This window comes from Paralichthys olivaceus, chromosome 12 (genome assembly GCF_024713975.1).
Source record: "Paralichthys olivaceus isolate ysfri-2021 chromosome 12, ASM2471397v2, whole genome shotgun sequence".
In the NCBI taxonomy this organism is placed as follows: Eukaryota; Metazoa; Chordata; class Actinopteri; order Pleuronectiformes; family Paralichthyidae; genus Paralichthys; species Paralichthys olivaceus.
Window position 1 is genome coordinate 10,255,475 of NC_091104.1, and position 24,651 is coordinate 10,280,125.

The window sequence follows — 24,651 nt, forward strand, 5'->3', positions numbered from 1 at the left end:
TGCAGCTTTTCTTATTAGGAATTTGCATGAACTTCATTGTGGATAGCCTAACCAAAACCTTACTCATGACCAATTAATTTCTAACCCTGAACTTAACCTAACCATGATTCACATCTTACGCCTAACCTAAGAAAAACACACACACACATACACACCTATGATAAAGATAAAAAGATTACAAAACAAAGAATTACACATAAACATGAAGTGTGATGCAGGAAAAAGAAACCTGAATAAAAGATTTCAAAAAAGACAAGAAGTTATCACTAAAATGAATGAAGCAGGTTTAAATCAAAGTTGATATCAAATATATCAAAGAATGATTATTATTATCTAACAGTATTAACTTCCAGGATGTCCTGTATCACCTGAGGATGGATGAGGAACCTGAGATCTGATCTGAAGGGAACAGTTGCATTCAGATTAATGGCGGCAGATGATTCAAACCAGGAATAAGGAAAATCACGCACACGAGTGGATGATTAACTTTACTGCATTGAAACTACAACACCCACATGGGTGCCATGCCTGGAAGGAAGAGAGATTGATGGCTGGATAGAGGAAATTCAGGGCAGGGCAGTATTGGTATCTTGTGTCCTGATCTAGGTGTAGTCTATGATCTTAATGTGGCTGAGAGGAAGAGACGCTGAATGCATTTGCCTTGTAAATGAGCCGGTCGGTGGATGAGAGGATTCTGAGAGATCTGACACAAGCTTCTCACAACACAGAGCGATTATTGAAGGAGTGCCTAGTAACCATCAAAACAAGGTCGAATTGTTGTTCCTACTATTAAATTGTGTGTGACCATTGACAATTATAACTTTGTGAGTTAGAGAACTTATTTACCCCAAAAAACTACTTTTATTTAAAGTCATTTTCTCTTTCCTGTGGCTGATATGCTCCAATCTGAGCAGGTTAAAGTAATGCTACTATTTGCAAATACTTTTTGGGCTGAGGCACTGGAGGAGCTCCAACCCTCTGGCAGTTCTGTGTCATCAGAGGCGGTTGTGGGAGGATGAGTGACAGGCTGCTCAGAGATTTGCATGGCCCCGGCGTGTTTAAAAGGAGCTGCAGGTGCAGGATTCTCCACACAGATGAATGGATTCCTCTCCCAGCACAGGACCTCAGCTGCTACTATTTATGAATCTCAGGTTGCAGGCGTAGCTTTGATGAGTTCCAGGATACATTTTTCAACTGGACATTTTTCTTTGGAGAGATCTGATCAAATTCATTTGGACCAATATGAAGAAAACACAATGGTCTGACATGTTTTGTCACTTTAGATAAAGAAAAAAAACAAATATACTGAACATGGAGACAGTCGCACCAGCTGGCAACTGAACCAAACAGGTTTTTTGTGATGTCATCGCTGATATTTCTGCAGCTCCTTCTCTTGGGGTTAAGGGTCATCAACGCCACCACAGACACATGGAGACACTGTACAGGTATTATATCATTTTGTTCTGTTTTATTTTTACCTATTACCTCAGCACGTTCCCAAACATTTGATGCTCGCCTAATGATTATTCGGTGAGTAGTTCTAGGTTTAATCTGAAAATCTGGGAAACCCCTCCAGCTAAAATTCTTTCGGATAATTCCAACTGTCTGTATCTGCTTACAGTACAGTGGGAGTGTTTGTGCGTGCAGTATTGCGTGCAATATTAACTTAAATTAATATCCACAAACAAGTTCAGACACTGGATGTGGTTAGGATTCCGCAGCAATTCCATGCACATCACAATGTCGGGACGAGCACTTGGCGTGTTCATGTGACGTCTCCTCCAATGTTGGAGCTGCCCAATAAATGTCTTTCTTTTAATAGCTAAAAAGGTCCTACAGCTCCACCGCCACCCAGGGCTATTTCTCTCACGCAGCATGGAAAAAGATTCTTTACCTCTTAATACTACACTGTAAAATACTCCATAAAAAGTCCCACTTTGAAAAGGTTACTGGAGTAGAAGTATGTAAGTGTAGACAGAAAAATGCACATGTATTAAAAGTACTCACTTGCAAAAAAAGGTCACAAAACTTGATTTATGGTCTAAACCTCTTAATTACTATAATTGAATTACAATTAGAAGGTAGGGCAGTCAGTAGTCATATTTGAAAACCTGGAGCCATGGAATATTTGCAAGAAAAATCATCAAAATTGTTGCCAGTTTATGTGTGTCACTCAATCTGCTTGTATACACTGTTAGGTGGCTTACTTATACAGTATGTACATTACTATAACATCATTTATATTCACATTTTTGGTCCACAAGAATCTTAATTTGTTAAGTAGAAAGTCACTGAAGCCATTAAATAACTGCAGTGGAATAAAAACTATATAATTTCCCTCTGAAACATTATCAAGTAAAAGTTTGAAGTAGCATGAAAAGAAAATATATGCAAGGTTTTTAGAAACCTGGATGAGTCTAACTACAAAAGAAGAGCACCAGTAAGATAAGTCTGAAAAATGAACATAATTTGTTGTGGAAGATAAACCTTTTTAATTCTTCACTATCCTGTTAATCATCTCAGGATACTCACATTTATTTTGTGACCTCTTTAGGGGGTCCAAACCCCCAGGTTAGGAACCACTGATTTATAACACAGTAGTTTCTTCATGAATAGGTTGAAGCAGTAAAACATCTTTTCTTCATGAGCTCTTTATTTCCTTATTGTTTGCAGATTTGCTCCCTCTGGATCTTCTGTCTTTTGTCCTGGAGAGGGACACCTCCAGACTCATGCCCGGGGTGCACATTAAGCAGGCCGGAGGGGTGAGGGGGGTACATTTCTCCAGCCCTCATTCCTCCATGAGCTTTCCCTCCTCCCAGGTGCTGGCAAACTGTGACCTCTTCCCAAAGGACTTCTCCATTGTTGTAACTCTAAAAGTCCCACACATTGCACAAAAGGTGAGAAGTAGTACTCAGATCCTTCACAATGTTTTCTAAAGTACAGAAATAACAAAAGCACAGTAATTAAAGTGAATTTTGCAACAGAGTAGTGTTTAAGGTAGGTAAGAACACGTAGATAATCATTACAGATTTTTGAACTGATATTCTGAAAAGTAACTTTAACAATCAATAGCCGTCAAAGGTTTACTAATTAAATGTATATAAACTGCAAGTTCAGTAGTATGAGTGCGTTTATCAAATATTTTCATTATTGATTATTTCTTTTATAAGTTAATTGATTATTCATTCAGTCCATAAAGATAAAAATAAGTGTTTTGTTTTACAAAATAACCAAATACATGAATCAATTATCAAATATTTCCCAATTAACAAGGAATCTACAATATACTTTGTTACTTTTTAATTCAGAAGAATGCAATATGTTTGAATGATTTTCCGTATTTGTTTCTTATAGAGAAATGAGTACATCTTTTCCATGGTGATGCCAAAACCAGAAGAGAAAAGAGCAGTGGGGGAGAAGGAGAACATTTTGGAAAGTACTAATAAGAGGAGTATCAGGGAAGATGGAGAGAAAAAGAAGAAGAGGAAAGCTGAGAGGCAATTCCAAAGTAATGAGGAACATGGACGGATTATCTTGGGACTGAGGCTTTCAAAAAAATGCCTGCACTTCCTCTTTAAAGGTCACGGAGGGGTCATGGAGCACTGGGTGTTTCAGGGCACCAAACTGGCTGATAACCAGTGGCACACTCTGGTTTTAACTGTTTCTGGTCAACACGTGAGGCTCTCGGTGGACTGTAACTCGCCACTGGAAATGTAAGTTACGTTGATGTTTTGTTCCTCCTGAGCGATTCTGTCTGATTTCTGTCTGCCTCCCGCCATCCTCTCTCCCTGTACCATCCCAACCCCCTTGAGGGATAGTAGATCCGTCACCACAATACAATGGCACTGCTCCAAATCTGCTCACACCCCGCAGCCACATCATAGTGGCCTGACAGTGTGTGATGGATGGTTTTAAGTGGAAACTCCCTCCGGCACAGTAAAGGGAGGAATATCAGCACCCAGACTCAGTGCTCACCTGATTCACCCACAGTTCGTTCCTCATATTTTCCTGTTGACTAAAAACAGAAAAATAGAGGAGACAAATTAAATTACCCAGATTTTATGCTCATTTACAAAAGGAAAAGGAACTTACAACGTCAGGTATTTAAAAAATGATTATCTCCTTTCATGGCAAACAGCGTTCCCACCAGGCCTTTCCCCTCAGACGTCAACATTCAGGGATCCGGATTCCACATCGGCAGCCGGGGAAGATGGAAAGGCTTGTTTTCAGTAAGATTTCCATTTCCTCACATTACTAACTTTAATGGGGCGCATGAGAAATAAGCTTTAAATAATTTCAAACGACACGATTAATACATTTTCCCAATCATTTCCTTACGATCTGCTGTCAGGGTTTGTTAAGACAGCTGGTTTTGATACCAGGTTCGGACGCCACCAATCAGATATGCCCATCTTCCGACCCCCAGCTCGCAACTCTGTCAGTACCACCTCTCCTCTTAGACCTGCCCATCACGAAGAGGGAGAGAGACAGCCACCTGACTTCCTATGGTAACTTTTACAAGGCAGTTACAAGATTTATGTCCCTCCTGTTTCCGTCCTCCTCCTTAACTGTCTGCTGGTTGTGCTCAGACACGGAGGAGCGAGTGTCAGTGGGTTTGGAGCGTTCGTGCTCAGAGATGCTGCAAGGTCAGCTGTGGTTCAATCCAATCAAGAAAGGCCTGTACCTCTGCGACGGCACCACGTGGGTCACTGTGCTGGAGGGTGAGAATCACAAATCGACTGACAACAGAACTTTTCTTCTCAGTTTGTGTTGAAAACTGATGAAAGTCTCACCTCTACGTGTTCACAGATCATAAAAGGCTGGACTACGTGTTGGAACATCAAGTCCTGACCACCAGCTCAGAAACGCATGATATAGAGGTATTCATCCGCTTGTTGAAAAAGGAATATTTGTGGTGACTGCTCTGTGGCTGTGCCTGTCATCCACTAACCACAGGTTGATGGTTCAATCCCTGGCTCCTATAGTCTGAATGCCAAAGTGTCATTGGGAAAGAGATTTAACCCCCAAATCCCCTGATGGTTGAGCTAGCAGTGTATGAATGAATGTGATAGAAGAAGCTCTGTGTATAGAAGTGCTATATGAATGTGTGTTCATTCCTGAAATTGACCTAGGCAATATTATTATCCGGCAATATATTGTTGCAGTTCCACTTAAGGGTGATTTCTGTTTATAATATTGTATCGTCAGGATTTTCACCCTCCGTCTATACAATTTGGCCATCGTGTTTAGGTCTTCCGGGTACCTGGCATCGGTCTGATGGCTGCCATGGCTCAACGCTCCAAAGCTTCTGGCTCTGCTGTGTATCTGTGGACCAACTCAGGATTCAAAGTCTACCAGAATATCTCCACACATGAAGCCCTAGCCTGGAGACACTTCAACATAGGAAAAAAAGTATGCCAAAAAGGAAGTAAAAAAATATTAGAGGTCACAGTTTAGCATATTATAAGCTTTGACCTAATATTTCCTCTGTTTTATTGTTTGGTGTAGATATTTTTGGTGGTGTCTAACTCTGGCGAAAGGTTTGACAAAGAGTCTGGGACTGACTTTTCTGTGATTTACAAGTGGAGCAAGAAAAGAAAACAGTTTGTGCGGTTCCAGTCTCTGCAGACCTATTGTGCCCGAGACTGGGAGGCTTTTACCATCAAGCAACAGACCTATCTCGCTGTGGCCAATCATAGACAAGGTAAAAACCAATCAATCATATGATTGAACTCGATAAGGGTTACAGAACCCCTGCATCAAACCTGTATAAAATATTAAAATTGAAATAATTACTCTTTCTGATTTGTCTTGAAGGGAACAATAATCACACTATTGACAGTGTGATATACAAGTGGAACAGGTTAACAAAGTCTTTTGAGGTTCACCAGACGCTGGCGACCTCAGGGGCCTATGACTGGGAGTTCTTCACCGTTGGACCGTACCATTTCCTGGTGGTCGCAAATGCTTTTGATGGAGTGACCACATCTGTAGACTCTGTCATCTACGTTTGGGTCAATGGACGCTTCCAGGTGTTCCAGACTATTAAGGTATGTTGTGAACATACTGTATAAGTCAAAAAACCTTTTTAAAACTTTAATTATTCAGCTGTTGGGTACTATACCATACTACAGGGTAAACTTGGCAGGTGTTCAAGCGTCTGTGTAAATTTATGTTAGTAGCACTTTGATGCAAGATGCAGCATGGTTTCCATACAAGTCTTTGTCTGAGCAGCTGGGCTTTGACGAGATCAGTATCTTTGAGATCAGTGTGAAAACTCACCTGTACACAAAGAAGGAAGTGATTACAAACAGGGAGAGAGATAAATGGGAAAAGAGATGGGGGAGCAAGAAGTGCCAAAAATAGAGCCTGTGGTTTGCCATGATTTGCTTCAGTGATAGCAGTGCTTTGACATGTAACTGATAGAGAATCCTATATTTAAATCTAGCCACATTTGAGGTGTGGGCGTTGACACATTGATAGTCACATGAGAAGCCATAGGGAGGTGCGTGATTAAGGGAAACTCCACAGCTGCATTTGAGGGCTCCCGAGAGCACCCTGGGGCAAGTGAAAATAATCACCTGAAATTATCAAATGAGAGAGAAAACATAATAATGACACCTTTTAAACATGTTTACTGCGTGGATGAAATGGTTAATTCATTCACCACTTATGTTTGGACTGAAATATCTCAATAACTAATAAATCAATTACTATCAAATTGTATAAAGGCATGCATGGTCCCCAGAAGAGGAAGGCTACTGACTTTCCTGGTTCTTTTCACTTATCCAGTGTAATATCTTTCACAAATTTGAGCTGATCTTTTTAGTTCTCAGATGTTTCAATGACTTTGATGATCCTCAGACTCTTTTTCCACCAGAAGTTTGTGCTTTTGACAGTTTGTTTTCTTTCCTATGTTCAAACTAGACGTTCTGCGCCACAGACTGGGAAATGTTTCAGATTGGCAGCAGATTCTTCCTGGTGGTTGCCAATGGACACAGACTCCATGGTAACGAACCAAGTCAATATGCCATCAACTCCACCATCTATGAACTGGACATGAATGGACAGCTGTTTGTCCGCTTCCAGGATATTATCACCTATAGGTACATATCTGCAAGCATTTTATGTATACTATATATAAAGATGGACAACGTGTCTCCACTTCCTGACATGTACCAAAATGAAGCCAAAATTCAATGTGTATTTTTGACCTTTTAGTTCGATCCATGTCCCATCTGCTAACATGGAGGTGTATGTCCATCTTTATATACATTCTGTGAGACACACAGCTTATTACCTTTCCTGCCATATCTCCTATACTTGCAATAACCACATACCATCCTGTCTCTCCAGTGCTGTGGACTGGGAATTCTTCAGCCTCGGGGAGGAACACTTTCTGATTGTGGCTAACTCCTTTAATGGAGAATCCTACTCCCTGAACAGCGTTCTCTACAGGTAGTCAACTTGCCAACATCACTCCTCCTACTGTTAAATAGTTGACCCAAATTGATCGGCCTCTAATTTCGAGCTGAAATCATCTGGAGGACATACACTGTTGTAATGCAGATTTATTTCCTACCTGTGAACCAGACAGATGAAAGCATACCAGCACTTTTGACACGAGATGATTCTCTAGGAATGAAGAAATGGCCCACAGCTATTTTTTGAACAATTGTTGAGCAGATTCAAATACACAGTTGATTTAATTCTACTTCTCTGTTTGAATTTTAGATGGCAGGGATATGAAGGCTTTGTTCCTGTTCATTGGCTCCCAACCATCGGGTGCAGTGACTGGGAGTTTTTCAGCTCCAAGGGAGAATCATATCTGATCTACTCCAGTGCCAAAGAACCTCTTTCTAAAGTGTTCAAGCTGAAAACCTTTTAGTCTTTGTGTGTGTCTATTTGTGTGTGTGTACATACTATATCCTTTTGTGTCTGTGTTCCTGTGTGAGAAATAATTTGCATACATGGTTGCAACACCTTTGTGTCTGTCCAATACTGCTTCTGTGCACAATTTCTGGCGCAGCCTCGATTACATACTGTACAATCAGGGGCTATATAGCAATCATTAAGTCCAATTTTTTTTATGGTGGGTTTTGAAGAATGATTCTGATATTTCGTAGTATAAATGTCTTTAAATTAGATGGTTTTAGAGGAACATTACATCAAATCCACATAGGATTAAGTGTCTTTACATCCTTGTAGCGTGAAAAACTGCATTGACCATCATTTATTTATCATCATAACATTTACAGAAACCAAAAATAACAACAGAAAAACAAAAAATGAAAGGAAAAAGGATGACTATTTAGCTGAGGGTTTTTGGTAAAACAATCAACCCTGCATTCACTTACCCTGCAACAAGGCTAGGTCAACAACTAAAGTACCTCATTTTAAAACAAATATAGTGCGTGCAAGATGTCTAGGAGAACATGTATATTTGTGTGTATTTTCTGAAAGAAATACACACTGCAACTCAAGAAAACCTATAAGAATTCGTATATTTCTGTCAAAGCATTTTAAATTAAAATATATTTAAACATTTTCTTTATCAGCTGGAATGTGTTCTCTCAAAGAAAATTAGACTGACATTGTTTTTTATGTGTATTTGTGTTTAAAAGTAAATTATTGACATGACAATAAACCATTTTTATAATGGAGTTGTTTACGCATTTGTTAACCTCTTAGCTATGTTCAGTCGAAGCATGTGGGGGTGGAAATGAGAGTATCAAACACACCCTGTGGTGCACACCTTTTCATTCCAAGTTCTTTCGCGGCTAATCGGATACCTGGTGAGGTCTCTGATTGGTATGCAATCCCTCAATCATGGCCCTGGGCACATAGCTGCCAACCTCTTTAAAGTGTGGCATCTGTAAATCAAGTTTGGTGCAATGGGACTACAAATTCCATGGTCCTTGTGTAATACAAATTGAATTGTGCGAAGTGCAGTTTTTGTTGCTAAAACTAATGTTGCTGCAAAGAGTTGTAGTTAAAAATGTGATACCACAAGTATCACCAAGTTAATGTTAAAATTAAAATGGCTGCATCATAAAGACAGAAACACAGAACAACAGACATTGTTCTGATATATTTTTTAGTACTGACCAGGCAATGTTAAAAGAAAATACATTCAGTGCAAGTTCACCGAGTGTGAAACTACAAGTACCACAATGCATCAGTACAGGACGAAACATGGCTGCTGGGAAACATGGGTAAATGTAGTTTGTGCAGCCAAGTTCATGTTAAAATTAAAATGGCTGCATCGTAAAGAGAGAAACACAGAAAGAAAAATACAACAAAAAAATACAATATTTATTTTGAGGTAATGTTTAAAGATTTTAGGTTGTGTTGATTTTAAGCGAGTATGTTAACCCAGTGTGAAACTACAAGTACCATAATGCATCAGTGCGTTCTCTGGCTGGAAGAAACATGGCTGCTCACTGTCCAACGACGGTCTTGTTATTTACGTTTCGTTTCTTATCAGGAGTCAGACACACAGAGGAGAACGAGCCAGTGTCAGGGGCCATTTGGAATAAAATATAATCCAGGGTTCGGTTTAAAGTGTTTCTTTCCTCCATCAGTACGGACTCAGACCGTTAATGTTACCGACAGCGTGATTTTTTTCCGGTCCAGCTGCTCGTCAGTGTCCTGCCATTGATTTAGCTTCGGTTAGCGTGGTGAGCTAGCTACCTGCGAGGCTAACGCGCATAGCATCCAGTCACAGTCGCTATGTTCAGCCCCGTGAAGTCTTCTTGCTTCAGAGTCAGCCCGGCCACTGTCAACAGGGAGCTCGGTAAGACCAAGATGAGATAGCAAGAGGTGTCCGAGGGATAACACGCGGTTCACTGCGAGGATCCGAGTCCCCGCAGAACTATACAGTCAGATTATAAACACAGAAACCCACCCGGCATGTTCGGGAACCTGTTCGAGGAAGAGGAGGAGGGAGGCTCCTCAGGCACCCACCTTCCACCAAAGGGGGGAGACGAGCCGCCACCCGCCCGAGGAAGGAGCGACCTGTGCGGCATCAAGAACCAGGGAGGGACGTGCTACCTGAACTCTCTGCTCCAGACCCTGCTGTTCACCCCCGAGTTCAGAGGTCAGGCCGGGGGGGAGCTTCCTCTCATCCACCGTGTCCCACCGCAGCACATCACACCGTTGATTCGGTTTACTTACGCATTGTTTGGTTTCTACCTCTGCAGAGGAGCTGTTCAGTTTGGGGCCAGATGAGTTAGGATGCCTGGAGGACAAAGACAAACCAGGGGCCAAAGTAAGAACCGCAAGGTGCCTGTAGAGATGAGATGAGATAAAATAATCCTTTACTAGTCCCTCAACAGTGTTGCAGCAGCAAAGAAGTAGAAACATAGACATTGCTTAAAGTAGTAGAATGTAAACATGCAATATGAATACAGGAAAAATAGAAATACTATGTCAGCAGAACTTATACAGTGTGAGCTGACGTAATACTGATGTGTTGTTCTCCACAGGTCAGATTGATCCCACTGGAGCTGCAGAGACTGTTCGCCCGTCTGTTGTTGGTGGACCAGCAGAGCGCCTCCACCGCCGACCTCACCGACAGCTTTGGCTGGAACAGCAGCGAGGTCCGTTCCCGTTGTTTGTTTGTCTTTGGTCAGTGAGAAAGAGAGTGACTCAGGTTACGCTTCTCCTTTCGCTGACTCATTGACCTTCAGGAAGATAGAAACTCACTGGAATTCACTCATCTGAATTCCAGACTTACTCATGAGTTGTCATGCCAGCAGCCTGATAGATATTCAGTTTTTGTCTTGAGGCAGTTCAGCTGTAGTCATGCACAATAAACACATGAGGAGGGAGAAAAAGAAACAGACACAGACACAAAGTGTAACTTGAGTGTGAGAGTGATAAAAAGAAATTAAAATGTTTAAATCTGCCATGTGTCAATGATGGTTTCACAGAAAAGAGTGACATGCTGTGTCCCAGTCCCTGACTACAAGCCAGTCTTACAGAGATTTAAAAGAATATATTGTGATAAGTTGACAGAAATAAGAACACTCAATGAGGAAAGAACATGCTTTCTGAGCCCACTTTGTATTTGAGTGATCTATACATTAGTTCTGCAGCGGGTTACTGAGAAGAAATTAGGAAGCTACTTACTCCTTAAAAAACAAGCATACAGTTATTATAGAACACATAAATTTAAACATTAAATCTGCAGAGAACCATTCAACTTTTTATATGAAGTTTGATGATCTGTGGTGTCTTGTACAGTGACATGCATTGATTCCTTCTTTAATATCTACAGATACAGAAAAGGGTTATGTTATACACCGAAATGTTTTTCTCTCCTGAGTTTGATCCTTTTTTATTTCTGCTGTCGTCGTCTTTCAGGGCACAAATCAACATGATGTGCAGGAGCTGAACAGAATCCTGTTCAGTGCTTTGGAGCACTCTCTTGTGGGAACCAGTGGTAGTACATTCATTCACCGGCTCTACCACGGGACTATTGTCAACAGCATTGTCTGCAAGGAGTGTGGAAACGTCAGCCAGAGACAGGTGTGTCCACGTGTGCATGGATCATCTGTCCCTCTGCCCTGGCTCCATTTTAGATATATACTTTATTTAGATTGATGTCAAACACAACAGGAGATAATGTTGTAGAATAAATCTCACCACTAAATTCTAAGACTGATTTGTAATCAACCCAGTTGTTGTGTCATTTTCATTCGCGTCTTCTTCAGGAGGACTTTCTGGACCTGACGGTGTGTGTAAGCGGCGTGTTGAGCCTGGAGGAGGCTTTGTGGAACATGTTTGTGGAGGAGGAGTTGTTTGAGGGTAATAACCTGTACCGCTGTGCAAAGTGCGACAGGCTGGTCACAGCTGCTAAGGTCAGTTACAGCTTTCACATTGTGTTAACACAATAGCAAAGGTTATAATAAACTACAGAAAGAATAAAGTTGCTCTTTTCCCACTTTCTCCTTTTGAGCAAGTTTTATCTTAGTACTGATCAAATGAGCAAATCTCTCTTGTTAACATAAAAAATATTTCTTTCTTACCTTAATGTCTTTATCCATTTTGTTATTATTCAGTCTGCGAAGCTGCAGAAGCTTCCGCCATTCTTGACAATGTCTTTGCTGAGATTCAGCTTCGACTTTGCCAAATGTGAGAGATACAAGGAGACAGGACGCTACAGCTTCCCCTTCACCTTCAACCTGCGGCCATTTTGTGAGCAGGTACCTGAGAGTTTTTTACTCTCTAAACTCATTGGTGTTCAGATTAGGCACATTTAACTTAACCTTTTTTTCTTTAATGTTTCTAGTGATTCAAGAATTGTCTCCCTTCTGTCTGTCAATGTTCTTAACATTTCTTGGGAAATTTCTTGTTACATAAAATCTAACATATTTTTGGTGCTGATATCTACGTGTAGGGATTTTTGATATGAAGATATATTATATGATAATGGAAAAACAGATATGAATTGTTTGTCCTTGGCAGAAGTATGCACTCCACTGAGTGCCATTTTAGTTATTGTTTTGTTCAGTTTTCAGGCTTAAATTTAATTCCATCTTTGTCATGTGTTTCTCTCTAACAGACTAACGGAGACGACTCGGATTACACCTATGACCTGTTCTCTGTGATTATCCATAAGGGTGGCTGTTATGGTGGCCATTACCATGTTTATATCAGGGACATTGACCAGCTCGGGCGATGGGAGCCTCCGGTGAGATAAGCTGTGGCTATAACTTCTTATTCCCCATAAATTTACTATTAAAATCACCTATTTGCTCATAAGCATTGTGGTGGAATTTCTGTAAGAATTTTTTTTAATTATGAGGAAAAAAACGACAAGCTTTTGAATGTGTGCGTGTTAGGAAACATCTCTGTTTTTGTCAGGAGGAGGACTGCAAACCTAAAACTCAGAGGAAAGTCAAGGAGGTGGTCAAGGAAGCGTTTGAGCCCAAACTACAAGAAGACGACCCTCTGTCTGTCCTAACCTCTATAATATCCCAGGTGCTGCAACGACAACTCCCAAGACATTCTTTTGCTGAATTTCATCTAGGTTTTATTTTGTATGGAGTCAGTGATGCAGGAAACATTGATTATTTGCCGCTGTTCATTTCCTGTCTACTAGGATCCATCAAAGACTGTCCTGGTGGACCAACTGGGCCAGAAACTCATGCAAAAGATCGGTTCGTCTTGGAGTAAAAGGTTCAGAAAACACTATGGTCCCATAGGAAAGGTACATTTGTTTTTCGGTTGCTGGTGTATTTTCAGGCTTACATCAGTTTGTTTTTTCAAAATGTTCTTGTTTTTCTGTGCACAAACCCCACTTTCTTTTATGTTTCCTCCTCGGATGCAGTTCCTGCAGTCCCAGAGTGATGTGTTCATGTTGGTTTCCAACGGCACCAGAGTAGCACTTAAGACAAACCTGCCAAGCCCGGTGACTGAGCCTCAGATCCCAACAGAGCCGACCACTAACTCTGATCCTCCTACAGCTTCAGACCTGGGAGCTGCTGAACAACAGCAAGGATCGAACCAGAAGCCAGAAGCTGAACCAGAGGTATAACTGCAAATAGTTTTTTATTGTAAAGATACTATGTAGATCCTGTGAAAATATCAACATGCACACAGCCTTACAACTTAAAATGAGCCATCAGGATATTCATATATCAATTCACTTTTTCAAGTATAGAAATATTAGAGACCAGTGGATAATATATATGAATTTTTAAGCACCAGGGTATTTTAGTCTTAGACCACAAATATCTCTTCCAGTGGTTATAAAAACATCAAATACAAAACTGGAAATGTGTAAAATATGTGTAATATTCCATTAAAATGACATTTATCCAGTGTGACCGGTTTTGAAATACTTTTTCCTCGTGGACATCTTGTGATTACTTTGACGCTTGTTTCTCACGGTGTATCTTCCTGTCAGCAGGGTAGCCACTGGTTTGACCTTAACGACTCAACGGTGACCTCCATCAGGGAGTCTGACATAGAGAAGCAGTTCCAGGGCAAAGAGAGTGCGTACATGCTGTTCTACAGGAAAACACAGCTGCAGAGGCCCAGTGAAGGTAATGGACACCATGTTCTTTATTTGTAATTGAAAGATGATATCTGACCTGTTGGTTGAGGGAGTTCATGTTGAGAAATAAGGATCAATTAATGAATAGTTGTCATGAATAGATTTGGGATTTGTCGCATAAATGAAAAATGAAGTAATAAGATGTGTGAAATATGTATACTCACAATGTTGTTTTTTTTATCAAGCTCTGAACAATCCACAATATAAAGTTCCTGTCCACCTCGTCCAGATGGCTCAGGAGGAGAACATCAAACTGCGAGGAATGCGGTACAAAAACAACTACATGTTCACAATCAATTGAGGATTCATTGGTATCTTAGTCTACGAAAATGTGTATAAACATTTGCTCGTTGCAAAAAGACTGAAATGAATCAACACTGTTTCTGTCACAGCGAGAAGTTTGAAGCCACCAACAACACAGTGGAGCTTCATCTGCACCTGGCCCCCTGTTACAGACTAGATAATGGAGCCCTGCAACCAGCCGACAAAGAACACAACGGAGGCACCGACCTCAGCTTCGACCGCAGAAAGACTGTAGGAGACCTGCGATTGGCTATTTACCAGGTAACCCCCCCACCCTCAAAATTCACTGTTTGTCATGTTTTAGATCAAGAAGCGAATAGCAGAAATAAGTTGTGTCGCATGTGCGGATTTGTTTGGTCAGATGCAGGAACTCTGGGAAGGAGACATGGCTTTGACTGTGGCCAAGAGTCTTCCAGCAGGTTTACACCTCTACAATACTCTCACAGGTGAGACATTCAGAAAAATATGTTAAAGGCTCATTTCTGTTGCCTCTACATTGAAAAGAGACCATGTATCCATCACTGTTCACGTACTTTCACACATCCTGTACGTTTGAAAGGTTGTTAAGCCGTACAAAGTTGAGTTTTTGACTATAACGGCGAAGATTGAGAAGGTTTTGAAAGAGGTAAAAGCAGCCATTTTGCAAACTGCAATGATCCAAAGAACTCTTTCTACTTCCTCGTGTCCTTTTGTTGTCTCGCTTTTCGCTACACTGCCCCCCCCCAAGATTGTTTAAGACGTGCACAAATATGGACAAAATGAGAAAGGACAGAAGGCTCTGGCCATTGCTGTTGCATTGAGCATGAATGAGCCTTAAGAAGACTGTCAAACGTCACATTTTGTAAACCTCTGTGATATCATTCTGGTTGTGTTTCTCTTTTCAGATGACAACGTCTCCCTGTACAGTGCAGGCATTTACACCAACTCTGACTTGTTTGTGTGGAACGGCAGAGAGGTGAAGAAAACCGCACTTCATCACAAACCTGCTCCGAACTCAAGATCCAAACAAACTCATGATTGTACTGTTTTAATCTCTTCAGGTGTGTGGCGCCACGATCCTAACTGGAGCTGAGTGGGAGCCTGTGCTCCTGACTGTAGTCCGTCCCTTTGTGGATGAAGACGTGGAGCAGGAAGAGAGGGATGGGGAGGAATACAAGGAGAACGGAGGTGGTTTTGAAAATGGGGGACCAGGACTTAAGAGGGAGGCGAGAGGGTTTGCGGGTGGCGTGACACTCTGTGAGGTAAAGGAGGCGCTGGGGGAGCCTAAGGAGAGTGTGCTGTGCCAGGAGCATAAGGGAGGAAAGAGAGGAGAACAGGGAGGAGGGGCAAGTGGGTGGAGGGTGTTCCCACCCGACGACATGCAGCGGACGCTGAAGGAGCTGTCACTCAAAGACGGAGACGCCCTGTTGGTGCTGGAGCCACAGTCGTTTGACAGCAGGTAAAATCCTCAGCAATCTGTGTTTGTGTCTTTATACTTGTGTTTATTACAGCTGCCTTCTTATCTTTGTTTAGTGTGTTTACCCTAAATGGAGATGTTGTCACTGTGACTACACCGTCTGACTGCCGCTGGCTGCAGGTGGAGTTTCAACCTCATGGAGGAGGAGGAGGAGGAGGTGAAGGGGAGGGTGAGGAGAGGAGGAAAATTAAGGTTCCAGCTACAGGAAATATGGTGAGTCCTTTTAGTGCGTCTGTATTTTTGCTCTGTCTTGTTGCATCTTCTTAGTCTTGTTTAATGTGTCTCGCTTCCAGCTGCTGGGCGAGGTGAAACAAAGGGCCATGGAGGAGCTGCAGCTTCAGCAGAAGTCCCCAGGCAAGACGCTCAGGACGCTATTAAACATAACTACACATGACTGCAAGGGATTCCCTTACAACTCCCCCCCTCCATTATTAGTCAGGCTCTGTTTACATAACGTAGAAGCACATGAACGTACGTCAAAGAAGCTTAGATGTCGGTACATCAAAGCTTCTCGAATTAATCCAATTCATGTACATTATATAAAGCTGCTCTCAGACATACACTGAACTGTGGATAGTCTCCTGTAATTATCTGCAGGGGCTCGATGTCAGAACACAAATGTCTGAGTCGGTTGCTCTCAACATTCTGTGGAGTTTCTGTTGCCAGCCCCCAAATAAGACTCTGAATAATGTCGGAGTTAAGTGAGAATACAAGAGGAGATTATCCAGATAATTCACCACAATTGGTGATTCAAGCAGACGCTGGTTTCGATGTGCTGTTAAGAAAGACATGACATCCCCACAGCTTGTTAATGCGTCTAAATGGAGAATGTCCTGCTGCATATGTGGGAGACAAAATCTTGGCCCCATTGTCTGGAGTTCATGTCTGAAAATGGCTTAAGATGTGTTGTAAAAGTCTTTACGTTCTTATATTTTAACCAGTGAATATTATTGAGTTAATCACAAAAGCAAAACCATGATGAGATGTCCTTTTTTTTAAATTAATATTTTTATATGTTTACGTTCTTAATTCCAGTTCTGTTGTTTCTCTCTCACTGACCAGGTGCTCAGTTCTGTCTGAGACAGGTGGACTGCACAGGGAAACTCCTTCCTCCAGGTACTCTGTCATTTCTAACCTGGGGGTGCACATCAGTTACAGCTGGAAATCCCCCTCAGTTCATCAGAAATATTAAGATACACATTCCTTTACTCTGCCCCCTTGTTCATTTCATTAAGGAACCATCCCTGTGTGTAATCTTATCATCTGTGTCTGAAGTTGTAGCAAACATTTACTGAAGTGCACTTATCTAACTCTGGTTTCTCGGGCAGTGTGCGAGGAGCTGAGCGTACGTGATGCAGGCGTGCGCCTCATGACCACACTGACTCTCTGTCCGGGAAATGCCCCCAAGGCATCGCAGGTGTGTCTTTTCATTTGACATCTTCAATAAATCCCTTTGTGTTCGCAGCTGCACAAGTGAAAGTCCCGGAACATTCACCAGTACAGTGTCTTATAATGTGTTTCAAAACAAATCCTGAAGAATTATGAGATTTTAAATGCTTGATTGATCTTTCCCTCTGGGTTGCAGCTGTTTTTGCATTTCTCTGTGGGAGCAGCGCCCTCTACTGGCATGGAGATGGACATAATTGTGGAGGAAACTTACACAGTCAAAGAGGTGAGGGGAAAAAAATTGACGTATTTTCAGCAAGTTTCAAGCTGTTTACATCGCCTGTGTGTTGTTTGTGTAAATCAACTTCTATTTAATCTTGTTACTTGCAGTGTCTCAAGTCAATGCTGGACGCTGTGGGACTCGATGGTAAACCTTCACTTGCTGTAGAGGAAGATTACAATTTTTTACATCATTTTTTCATATCTGGTTGGTTGATGTCAGTCTAATGTGTGCGTGCAGGAACCTGTTGGCACTTGAGGAGGCTCGATTGGTGTGAAGAGGTTGGAGAGCCACTTATGGATGAGGTGAGTGACTGAGTGCAGATTAAACTGTAAGTGAGACCTGAATCAAACAATGTTGACAGATAAAGTTTCATTACAGCTTAATATGAACTGAAAAATCCGCTCAGAGAATCTTTCATCGTTTAACAGAAAGACACTTTGAGCACATGCCTGTACAAAGTAAATTGACCTGGAAGTATAAAGTGTTTTTGGTAAAAGTGTGATGCTGGTATAATTCTGTCCAGGCGTTAACAACAACCTTGTATTCTCAGGATGCTTCTCTGTCAGAGCTGAAGATCAGCAGCGGAGATACGTTAGTCGTCACGGAAGGACAACTTCCTCCGAAGGTTCTTAAATGGTTTTAATTTTTTTGTGGGAGATTCTTGATATGTTATAACTTTACCTTTCTCATTTAAACTTTTTGTCGTCTCTCTTTCTGTCAGGGTTTCCTAAAGTTAACCATGTGGCTGTATCCAGATCCCCAAAACACAGAGACAGATTTTAACCACACTGCAGGTGAAACACAGAGTCTCTCACTTCCTCTGTGTGGCGGCAGCACGGTGGAGCTGAGAAGTGTAGGACAGGTGGAGATATCAGACGAGGCCACGCTGGAGGATCTCAAGACTCAGGTAAAACATGGAGATTGTGTGTACAGGTGTAGTTAAGTAGTCCACTCCTTAATAACTGCTAAATTAATCACGGTTGATTAATTTATTGATTATTTTATTACTCTGATGCTGGGATGATGTTTATTTAAATGATTCTAAATGATGAGGTTTGTGATTTTGTTGTTTTTTCTCTACCAAACGTTTAAAGCTGCTTCTCTTGCTGTACTTTATTTTCTACCTCTGTTTCAGGTATTGACGCTGCCTGCTCTGCAGAACGTGTGTTTGCCCATCACAGCGTTCATGCGCGTGTGGCAGCTGGAGGGAGGGAGGCTGGCACGAATCCTCAGAGGACAACAACTAACGCTCAGGTACCACAACTTTCTAGTCCCTCTCTTTTTCTAACAGATACACATGAGATTATTTTCGTTTGGATAAATACAGAAAGTTTGAGTCTGATTTTCTTCTGATCAGGAAATTGAAGCTGAGCAGTGGAACAGACCTTTGTGTGCAGCAGCTGCTGAAAGAGGAAGATCTTGGGTAAGGTTTAAGCTGTAACCGATTTCTGATAATGTAAAACATTAATATCCATCCGTGTGAAATAGTTCCTGATCAAGCCTCTTTCACTTGCTTATGTAATCCACTTTCTTGACTTATTTCCTCCTTGTCTTCCTAAGGCCCAAGGAGGTGTTAGTAAATGTGAAGATGGGCGTACCAGGGGAGAGGAGTTACTACCCTCCAGAGGAGCTGGTGTGGGATGCTTCCCGTGATTCTTCACCTCGCTCTCTGCGCACATGTCTGGCTGCACATTACGGCCTCTCCCCTGATTCTCTGCTGCTGGCCAAACACCAGCCAGACAAGCACATCTGGGAAGAAATATCCAACTGGGTAAGATTACAAGGTTCATGACAGGGAGCCTATGTATTTATATTCATATTTGCTTTCCTGCAGTGTTAATTCTGTAAAATAAAAGCTTGCACATAAACAAACAGAAACCTAGATGTAGAAATGATCCTCGTATCTCAGTGTTGTTGTACATGTTGCTCATTGATGGTCTATTATCACTGAATAACGTGTCTGTTACTTCCAGAACCAGCAGGTTTCCAAAAAGAAAAAGAAGAAGAGAACAGAATCACTGCTGGGAGCACCGTTCCACCTCAAAGATGGCGACACAATCGGCATCAAGGTGTTTGAAAGTCAAAGTCCTGTTTGTTCGTAAAAGAGTCAGTTTTGATTTCGTGTGAGAAACAATTCAATGTATTCTTGATTTTTCTTTTTCAGAATCTTTTGATTGACAACAACAGGGACTTCGTCACACAGGAGGACGAGCAGGGCCAGCAGAGGCTCCGGGAGCAGGCAGAGCAACGCAGGAAAGGGTGGGACGCTCTTACTTTTCCAGATGCAGCAGCTGGGAAAATGTTTTGTTACACTTGATATAATATTTGGGATTCTTTGTCTTTATGGACTTTATTGCTTGAACTGTCTGTAGGGAAAAGAAAACTCCAGCTCTTCAGCAGAAGCAGTATTTTTTGGCTGAAGTGAAAACTGTCGAATAATTTGAATTATTCTTATCTCAAGTTATTTTATTCTCTTATCTTTTCTTTAGAGAAAAAGCTGCAGGATCTGATGGCACTGCACCACAGAGGAAAGCTGGACAGACCAAATCTAGGAAGCCAGAGGTGGCACTGTCAATCAATGTTGGGGAATTCAGATAGCACCCGGCTCCCGTAGGTGCATGGACAAATCAGGACTACCTATAACACTACGCTACACACACAGAGGCAGGACAATCCACTTTAAAGTCACAAAATCAAACCGTGAAATCCTATCTGCATCCCATTTGTCTTATTGATAAAAGACATAATTTTATCTTTGATTTGCTGATTTGCAATATTTCTATGCGATGTAAATCACAACTTAATATCAATAAGTTTGATTTAATTACATATTCTTTATTTCTTCTTGAGGTTAAAATCCTGCAATGAAATTCTTTTCTCAAGTTGTGGTTAAACTGCAGCATTCAGGTTAAATTAATCTGTGTGTCCACCAGCACCAGGGGCTTTTAACTTCTGTCTTTCAGTAACCAGTTGTCCAGTACAAGCCACTGCAGTAGAAAACGTTTATGACACTCAGTGCAGTGTAAACCTTTGCCAAGGGCCCAAACTCACATGTTATAAACAATTCCTGGATCTGCCCCTTTGTCCAGATCCGCGCCGAAATATATTAATGTTTTGTGGCTGAAAAAAAAGCCTATGATATCCCATTATTAAATTTAAATATAATAGATGGAAATATTTACTTAGCTCTGCCCCAAATTGCACACACTCATAGAAGTCAGGCCCTTAAATATGCCTGATTCTTTTCATCGAGATCCATGAAGTATTCGCTGGGCAATCGGTGAGAATTTCCCAAAATCCATCATCTCTTGCATCGATAATGAAAGAGGAAAACAAAATCCTGGATCCTGCTGAAAAACCAACGGACAGGGGTGAAAACAACCCCACTAAACTTCTCATGTTCTTTTACAAGTTTTAAAATCAGTGACTTTTTACAGATGGGCTAATTTTAGGTTGATAAGGGAGAGGAGAGACAGGCCTTAATGTGGAGAAGCCTCAGTGCTGCTCTGTCCTCCCTACCTCACTCTCTACCTCTCTCACTCTACCTCTGCTGCCCTCTTCTATTACATTAAACTACAGTTAAAGTATTTACACAGCAACACTTTCTGTAATGTATAATTCTGTGTATTTTACATTTCAGGTGTTCACTGACAGCAGCTGCAGGGTTGTTTACTTCTTGTCATATTCTGTAAATGGGAAAATAACTTAATTGTCCTCTGTTGGACATGATTCACCTTTGACGAAGCTGGAAATTAAAGCAGAAAAGCATCTTCAGTTTCACCTAATTGTGTCTTTTTAGACATTTTAGAAGGAAACACTGTGTGGAGCAAAACCTTTGTGTTATAAAACCAGTTATGATGCCAGGTGAGAAAAGTAAAGATCTTTGATTTACTCCACGAGTTTTCATTGAGGACAATGTAATGTTTGATTTGCATGCACTATATGTGGACTTCAGGGAAGTTACAATGATTTATTTGAGATAAGTGACAAAATAATTGTGTTATTGTATCAATTGAATTGTGACATTTTTTTTGTGAGGATTTGATTTGATTTTTTGCCTCATATATAATTTGGCGTTAATCGGTGCCAAGAATTTGCAAATTAGAAAAATCTTTTTTGTTGATTGAAGCAAATGAGTAAAATATATATAACATGCTTCGCAATAGGGAATTTTTTTGATCATGTATCATTTACTAGTGTTGTGGATCACATCTTTGGTGTTATTGCTTTGCTGAAGTATGGAAATCTGTGTCTGATCAAAGTATTTCATCAACAATAAAGGTTTATAGTTGTAACTCAGTCATTCTTACAGATTTCTATCTCTGCTTGCAGCATCACTTTATAAATATTCATGTCAGTCTAACCAGAAGAGATATGTAGACTTTTCTGGTCACCCTAAGGGAAATGTGTTGAATGGACTGGTATTAAGTTAGTTCACACATTATCGTCCACCTCGGAAAGAATTAGGTGAATTTAAAACATTAGATTATATTAAATATTCATCCTGTATATTTTAAACACAACACTGAAGTGTATGTTTGTGAAAAGCGTAAATAACATTCAGGGAGAATAAGCTACACGGTGCAGCGTTGTCCAAATTAATTCTATGATTATTACATCCAAGTTCTTAATTACAGATACAAAAGATGAAGGATTTGTTTTTAAGACTTAAAATCTGAAACAGATAAATTACCAGGTTTTCAAAACACAAAGGATTTGCTTTGGTGTTTGGTGCGGAACAAATAAGTCGAAAATTAGAGGAAGAAGAAGCAGTACCTGAAGTACAAAAACAAAGATTAAGACGGGAACCTTGGAGTACAAGTTATTTTTTCAAATAATTAAAATTATGTACAGTTTCAAAAATGTGTTTCTTTTAAAATGTGAAATCTTATGTAGATCCCATTAACTTCTGGAGCGCCACCATCAGGTCAGTATTTTGGTTTACAAACTTTGGCTCTTTCTCTATTTTATACAAACTTACTCAAAAAAAAGTCTTGTTTTATGATGAGTAGTTTTTTAAAAATCGTTCTGTTCTATTACTAATAACCAAACTAAATGACATTATACCTCTGTCTTTTATACATACAAATCCCCTGTTTTTGTGATCATCAGACTTTTCTTACTTTAACAAATCAAGTTTATTATTAAGTCAATTATTATTAAAGACAGATTTTAGATATTTTTTTGATATTACGTCTTTATAATGATTCTGATGGAATAAAAACGGGACAAACATATTTTTTCTCACCTGAATACATCAGTCTTCAGTGCCTCACAATCACAAGCTTTGTGGTATTAAACAATTAGAGCCCACGCAGCGGCCCCGTCGTCCAATCAGCTGCGAGTCCGCTGCTGACGTCAGGGCTGTGTTTGACAGTATTAATGTGGCAGCAGCAGAGAAGCAGCTTCAGCTTCAGCTTCATCTCACTGAGAGTCTGTGATCTGGATCTTTAACATCTGCAAACATGGTCGATGCTTTCTGCGCCTCGTGGAAACTGGTGGACAGCCACAACTTTGATGAATACATGAAGGCTCTGGGTGAGTCTGAGCTCATGGTGGTGTTGTTCTGCAGTGATGCTGCTGGGACAGAGGCTGCTGATTTAATATTTAAATATTTTTATTCTGATTGAAGAACATCCGGAAAATTCATATTCAAAGGGATAGTTCACCCAAAAACTGAAAATTCACTCATTATCTACTCACCACTATGCCGATGGAGGGGTGGGTGAAGTGCTTGAGTCCACAAAACACTTGTGGAGTTTCAGGGGTAAACAGCGTTGCAGCAAAAATACTATTGAAGTAACTGGTAGTCAATTCTTCAAACAGAAAAATACAGAAAAGCCTCCATGCTGCTCCTGTGGTTTCATCCAAGTGTCCGTCAGCCCCGACACTCAAATCTGACTTGAAACTGCACAATCATGTCTGTAGCCTAAATGTCCTCTGATATCCTCCTGACGTGTTTTGTGGACTCAAACACTTCACCCCTTGACATAGTGATGAGTAGATAATGAATGAATTCTCATCATCATTTGTGATGCATAGTTAAAAGTAGATTTTTTTGTTCAGGTGTTGGTTTTGCCACAAGACAAGTGGGCAATGTGACCAAACCGACTGTGGTGATCAGCCAGGATGGAGACAAAGTGGTGGTGAAGACACTGAGCACCTTCAGAAACACCGAGATCTCCTCCAAACTGGGAGAGGAGTTCGACGAGACCACGCCCGACGACCGCCACGTCAAAGTGAGTGGAGTCACCGATAAGTCTTTACCATGGTGGATAACTTCTTCTCCTGGACTTTTAAATGCATGGCTTGTGTTTGCAGTCGACCTTCACCATGGACGGAGACAAACTTGTGCAGGTGCAGAAGTGGGACGGGAAGGAGACCAAGTTTGTGAGAGAAATGAAGGATGGGAAGATGGTGATGGTGAGTGGGAATTAAAGATACAGAATGTGATTAATTGAGATTTGAGAGAAATGAAGAGAAGTCGTTCTGTCCATCCACCAGTTCATGAAGTCCTGCAGATAAAGTTTCAAACAGCTAATGTACAACTTTCTTTAAAAAAAACAATCTGATATCATAGAATTTAAATGGTTTGACAAAAAAACGTATCCATGATTTCTATACATTATTCACTTTTGTTTGCTTTTCCTCATCCCTGTTCTCAGACTTTGACCTTTGAGGGAGTCCAGGCCGTCCGCACGTATGAGAAAGCGTAAAACTCCACCCTGCAGTCGAAAGATCAACAAGGTGTTCTCCTGTTTTTTATTAAAAAGAAAAACTTTCTTATTCCGTATGCAATGATTTGCACTTCATTTGTTGTTTTACCATGTGATCAATATTTGAGGGAATCTTTTATGACGCCTTTTGTAAGAAATTCAGACTGTGAAGGGAAAAAAATAAACTTCTAGACTAAACGATCTTAAAGTCTCAGATCTTTTCTGTTCATCAGCACCACTTCATCTGAACCCTGCAGCACATAGAGCGTCTTTCTTCCTCTCAACGTCCAATGTCCTGTGTTCCCCTGCACGCTGTGGGAACAGTGCAGTCCCTGTCATGGGTGCAGTTCCAGGTGACAGCTGCAGGGTGATGGTGCAGCAGCAGCGTAACCATTGAACCCAAGGGCCTGAGTGTCCTGTAGTAACCCCCAGATGGTCAGAG

The 24,651-nt window shown here is 41.0% G+C and overlaps 3 protein-coding genes across 4 annotated transcripts; all 3 read left to right on the plus strand.

The window, feature by feature from the left end:
- Nucleotides 1–1,078: 1,078 nt before the first annotated feature.
- LOC109636445 (thrombospondin-type laminin G domain and EAR repeats a) lies at nt 1,079–8,661 on the plus strand. The gene is made up of 13 exons (XM_020098166.2): nt 1,079–1,445; nt 2,674–2,897; nt 3,355–3,713; nt 4,139–4,229; nt 4,352–4,508; nt 4,590–4,721; nt 4,810–4,880; nt 5,251–5,412; nt 5,509–5,704; nt 5,818–6,050; nt 6,928–7,106; nt 7,357–7,458; nt 7,735–8,661. Exons 1-13 carry the CDS (start codon nt 1,361–1,363, stop codon nt 7,886–7,888), a joined length of 2,145 nt encoding a protein of 714 aa, XP_019953725.1. The 5' UTR covers nt 1,079–1,360; the 3' UTR covers nt 7,889–8,661.
- On the plus strand, nt 7,977–21,792 carry usp40 (ubiquitin specific peptidase 40). 2 transcript variants are annotated; one of them, XM_020098164.2, is made up of 31 exons: nt 7,977–10,099; nt 10,203–10,270; nt 10,488–10,601; nt 11,368–11,532; nt 11,718–11,864; nt 12,066–12,209; nt 12,569–12,697; nt 12,871–12,987; nt 13,109–13,216; nt 13,337–13,537; nt 13,916–14,054; nt 14,251–14,332; nt 14,458–14,629; nt 14,730–14,814; nt 15,253–15,323; nt 15,409–15,806; nt 15,881–16,037; nt 16,118–16,178; nt 16,887–16,940; nt 17,153–17,241; nt 17,410–17,496; nt 17,601–17,637; nt 17,731–17,795; nt 18,044–18,118; nt 18,215–18,400; nt 18,629–18,747; nt 18,851–18,916; nt 19,054–19,264; nt 19,467–19,562; nt 19,658–19,752; nt 19,983–21,792. In XM_020098164.2, the coding sequence occupies exons 1-31, from the start codon at nt 9,913–9,915 to the stop codon at nt 20,089–20,091; spliced, it is 3,834 nt and encodes a 1,277-aa protein (XP_019953723.2). In that variant the 5' UTR covers nt 7,977–9,912; the 3' UTR covers nt 20,092–21,792. The 2 variants fall into 2 exon arrangements, with proteins under 2 accessions (XP_019953723.2, XP_019953724.2); XM_020098165.2 differs by having other exon boundaries at nt 7,979–10,099; nt 13,919–14,054.
- A 1,081-nt stretch (nt 21,793–22,873) lies between these two features.
- fabp7a (fatty acid binding protein 7, brain, a) lies at nt 22,874–24,411 on the plus strand. The gene is made up of 4 exons (XM_020097965.2): nt 22,874–23,031; nt 23,560–23,732; nt 23,815–23,916; nt 24,159–24,411. Exons 1-4 carry the CDS (start codon nt 22,959–22,961, stop codon nt 24,207–24,209), a joined length of 399 nt encoding a protein of 132 aa, XP_019953524.1. The 5' UTR covers nt 22,874–22,958; the 3' UTR covers nt 24,210–24,411.
- Nucleotides 24,412–24,651: the final 240 nt, after the last annotated feature.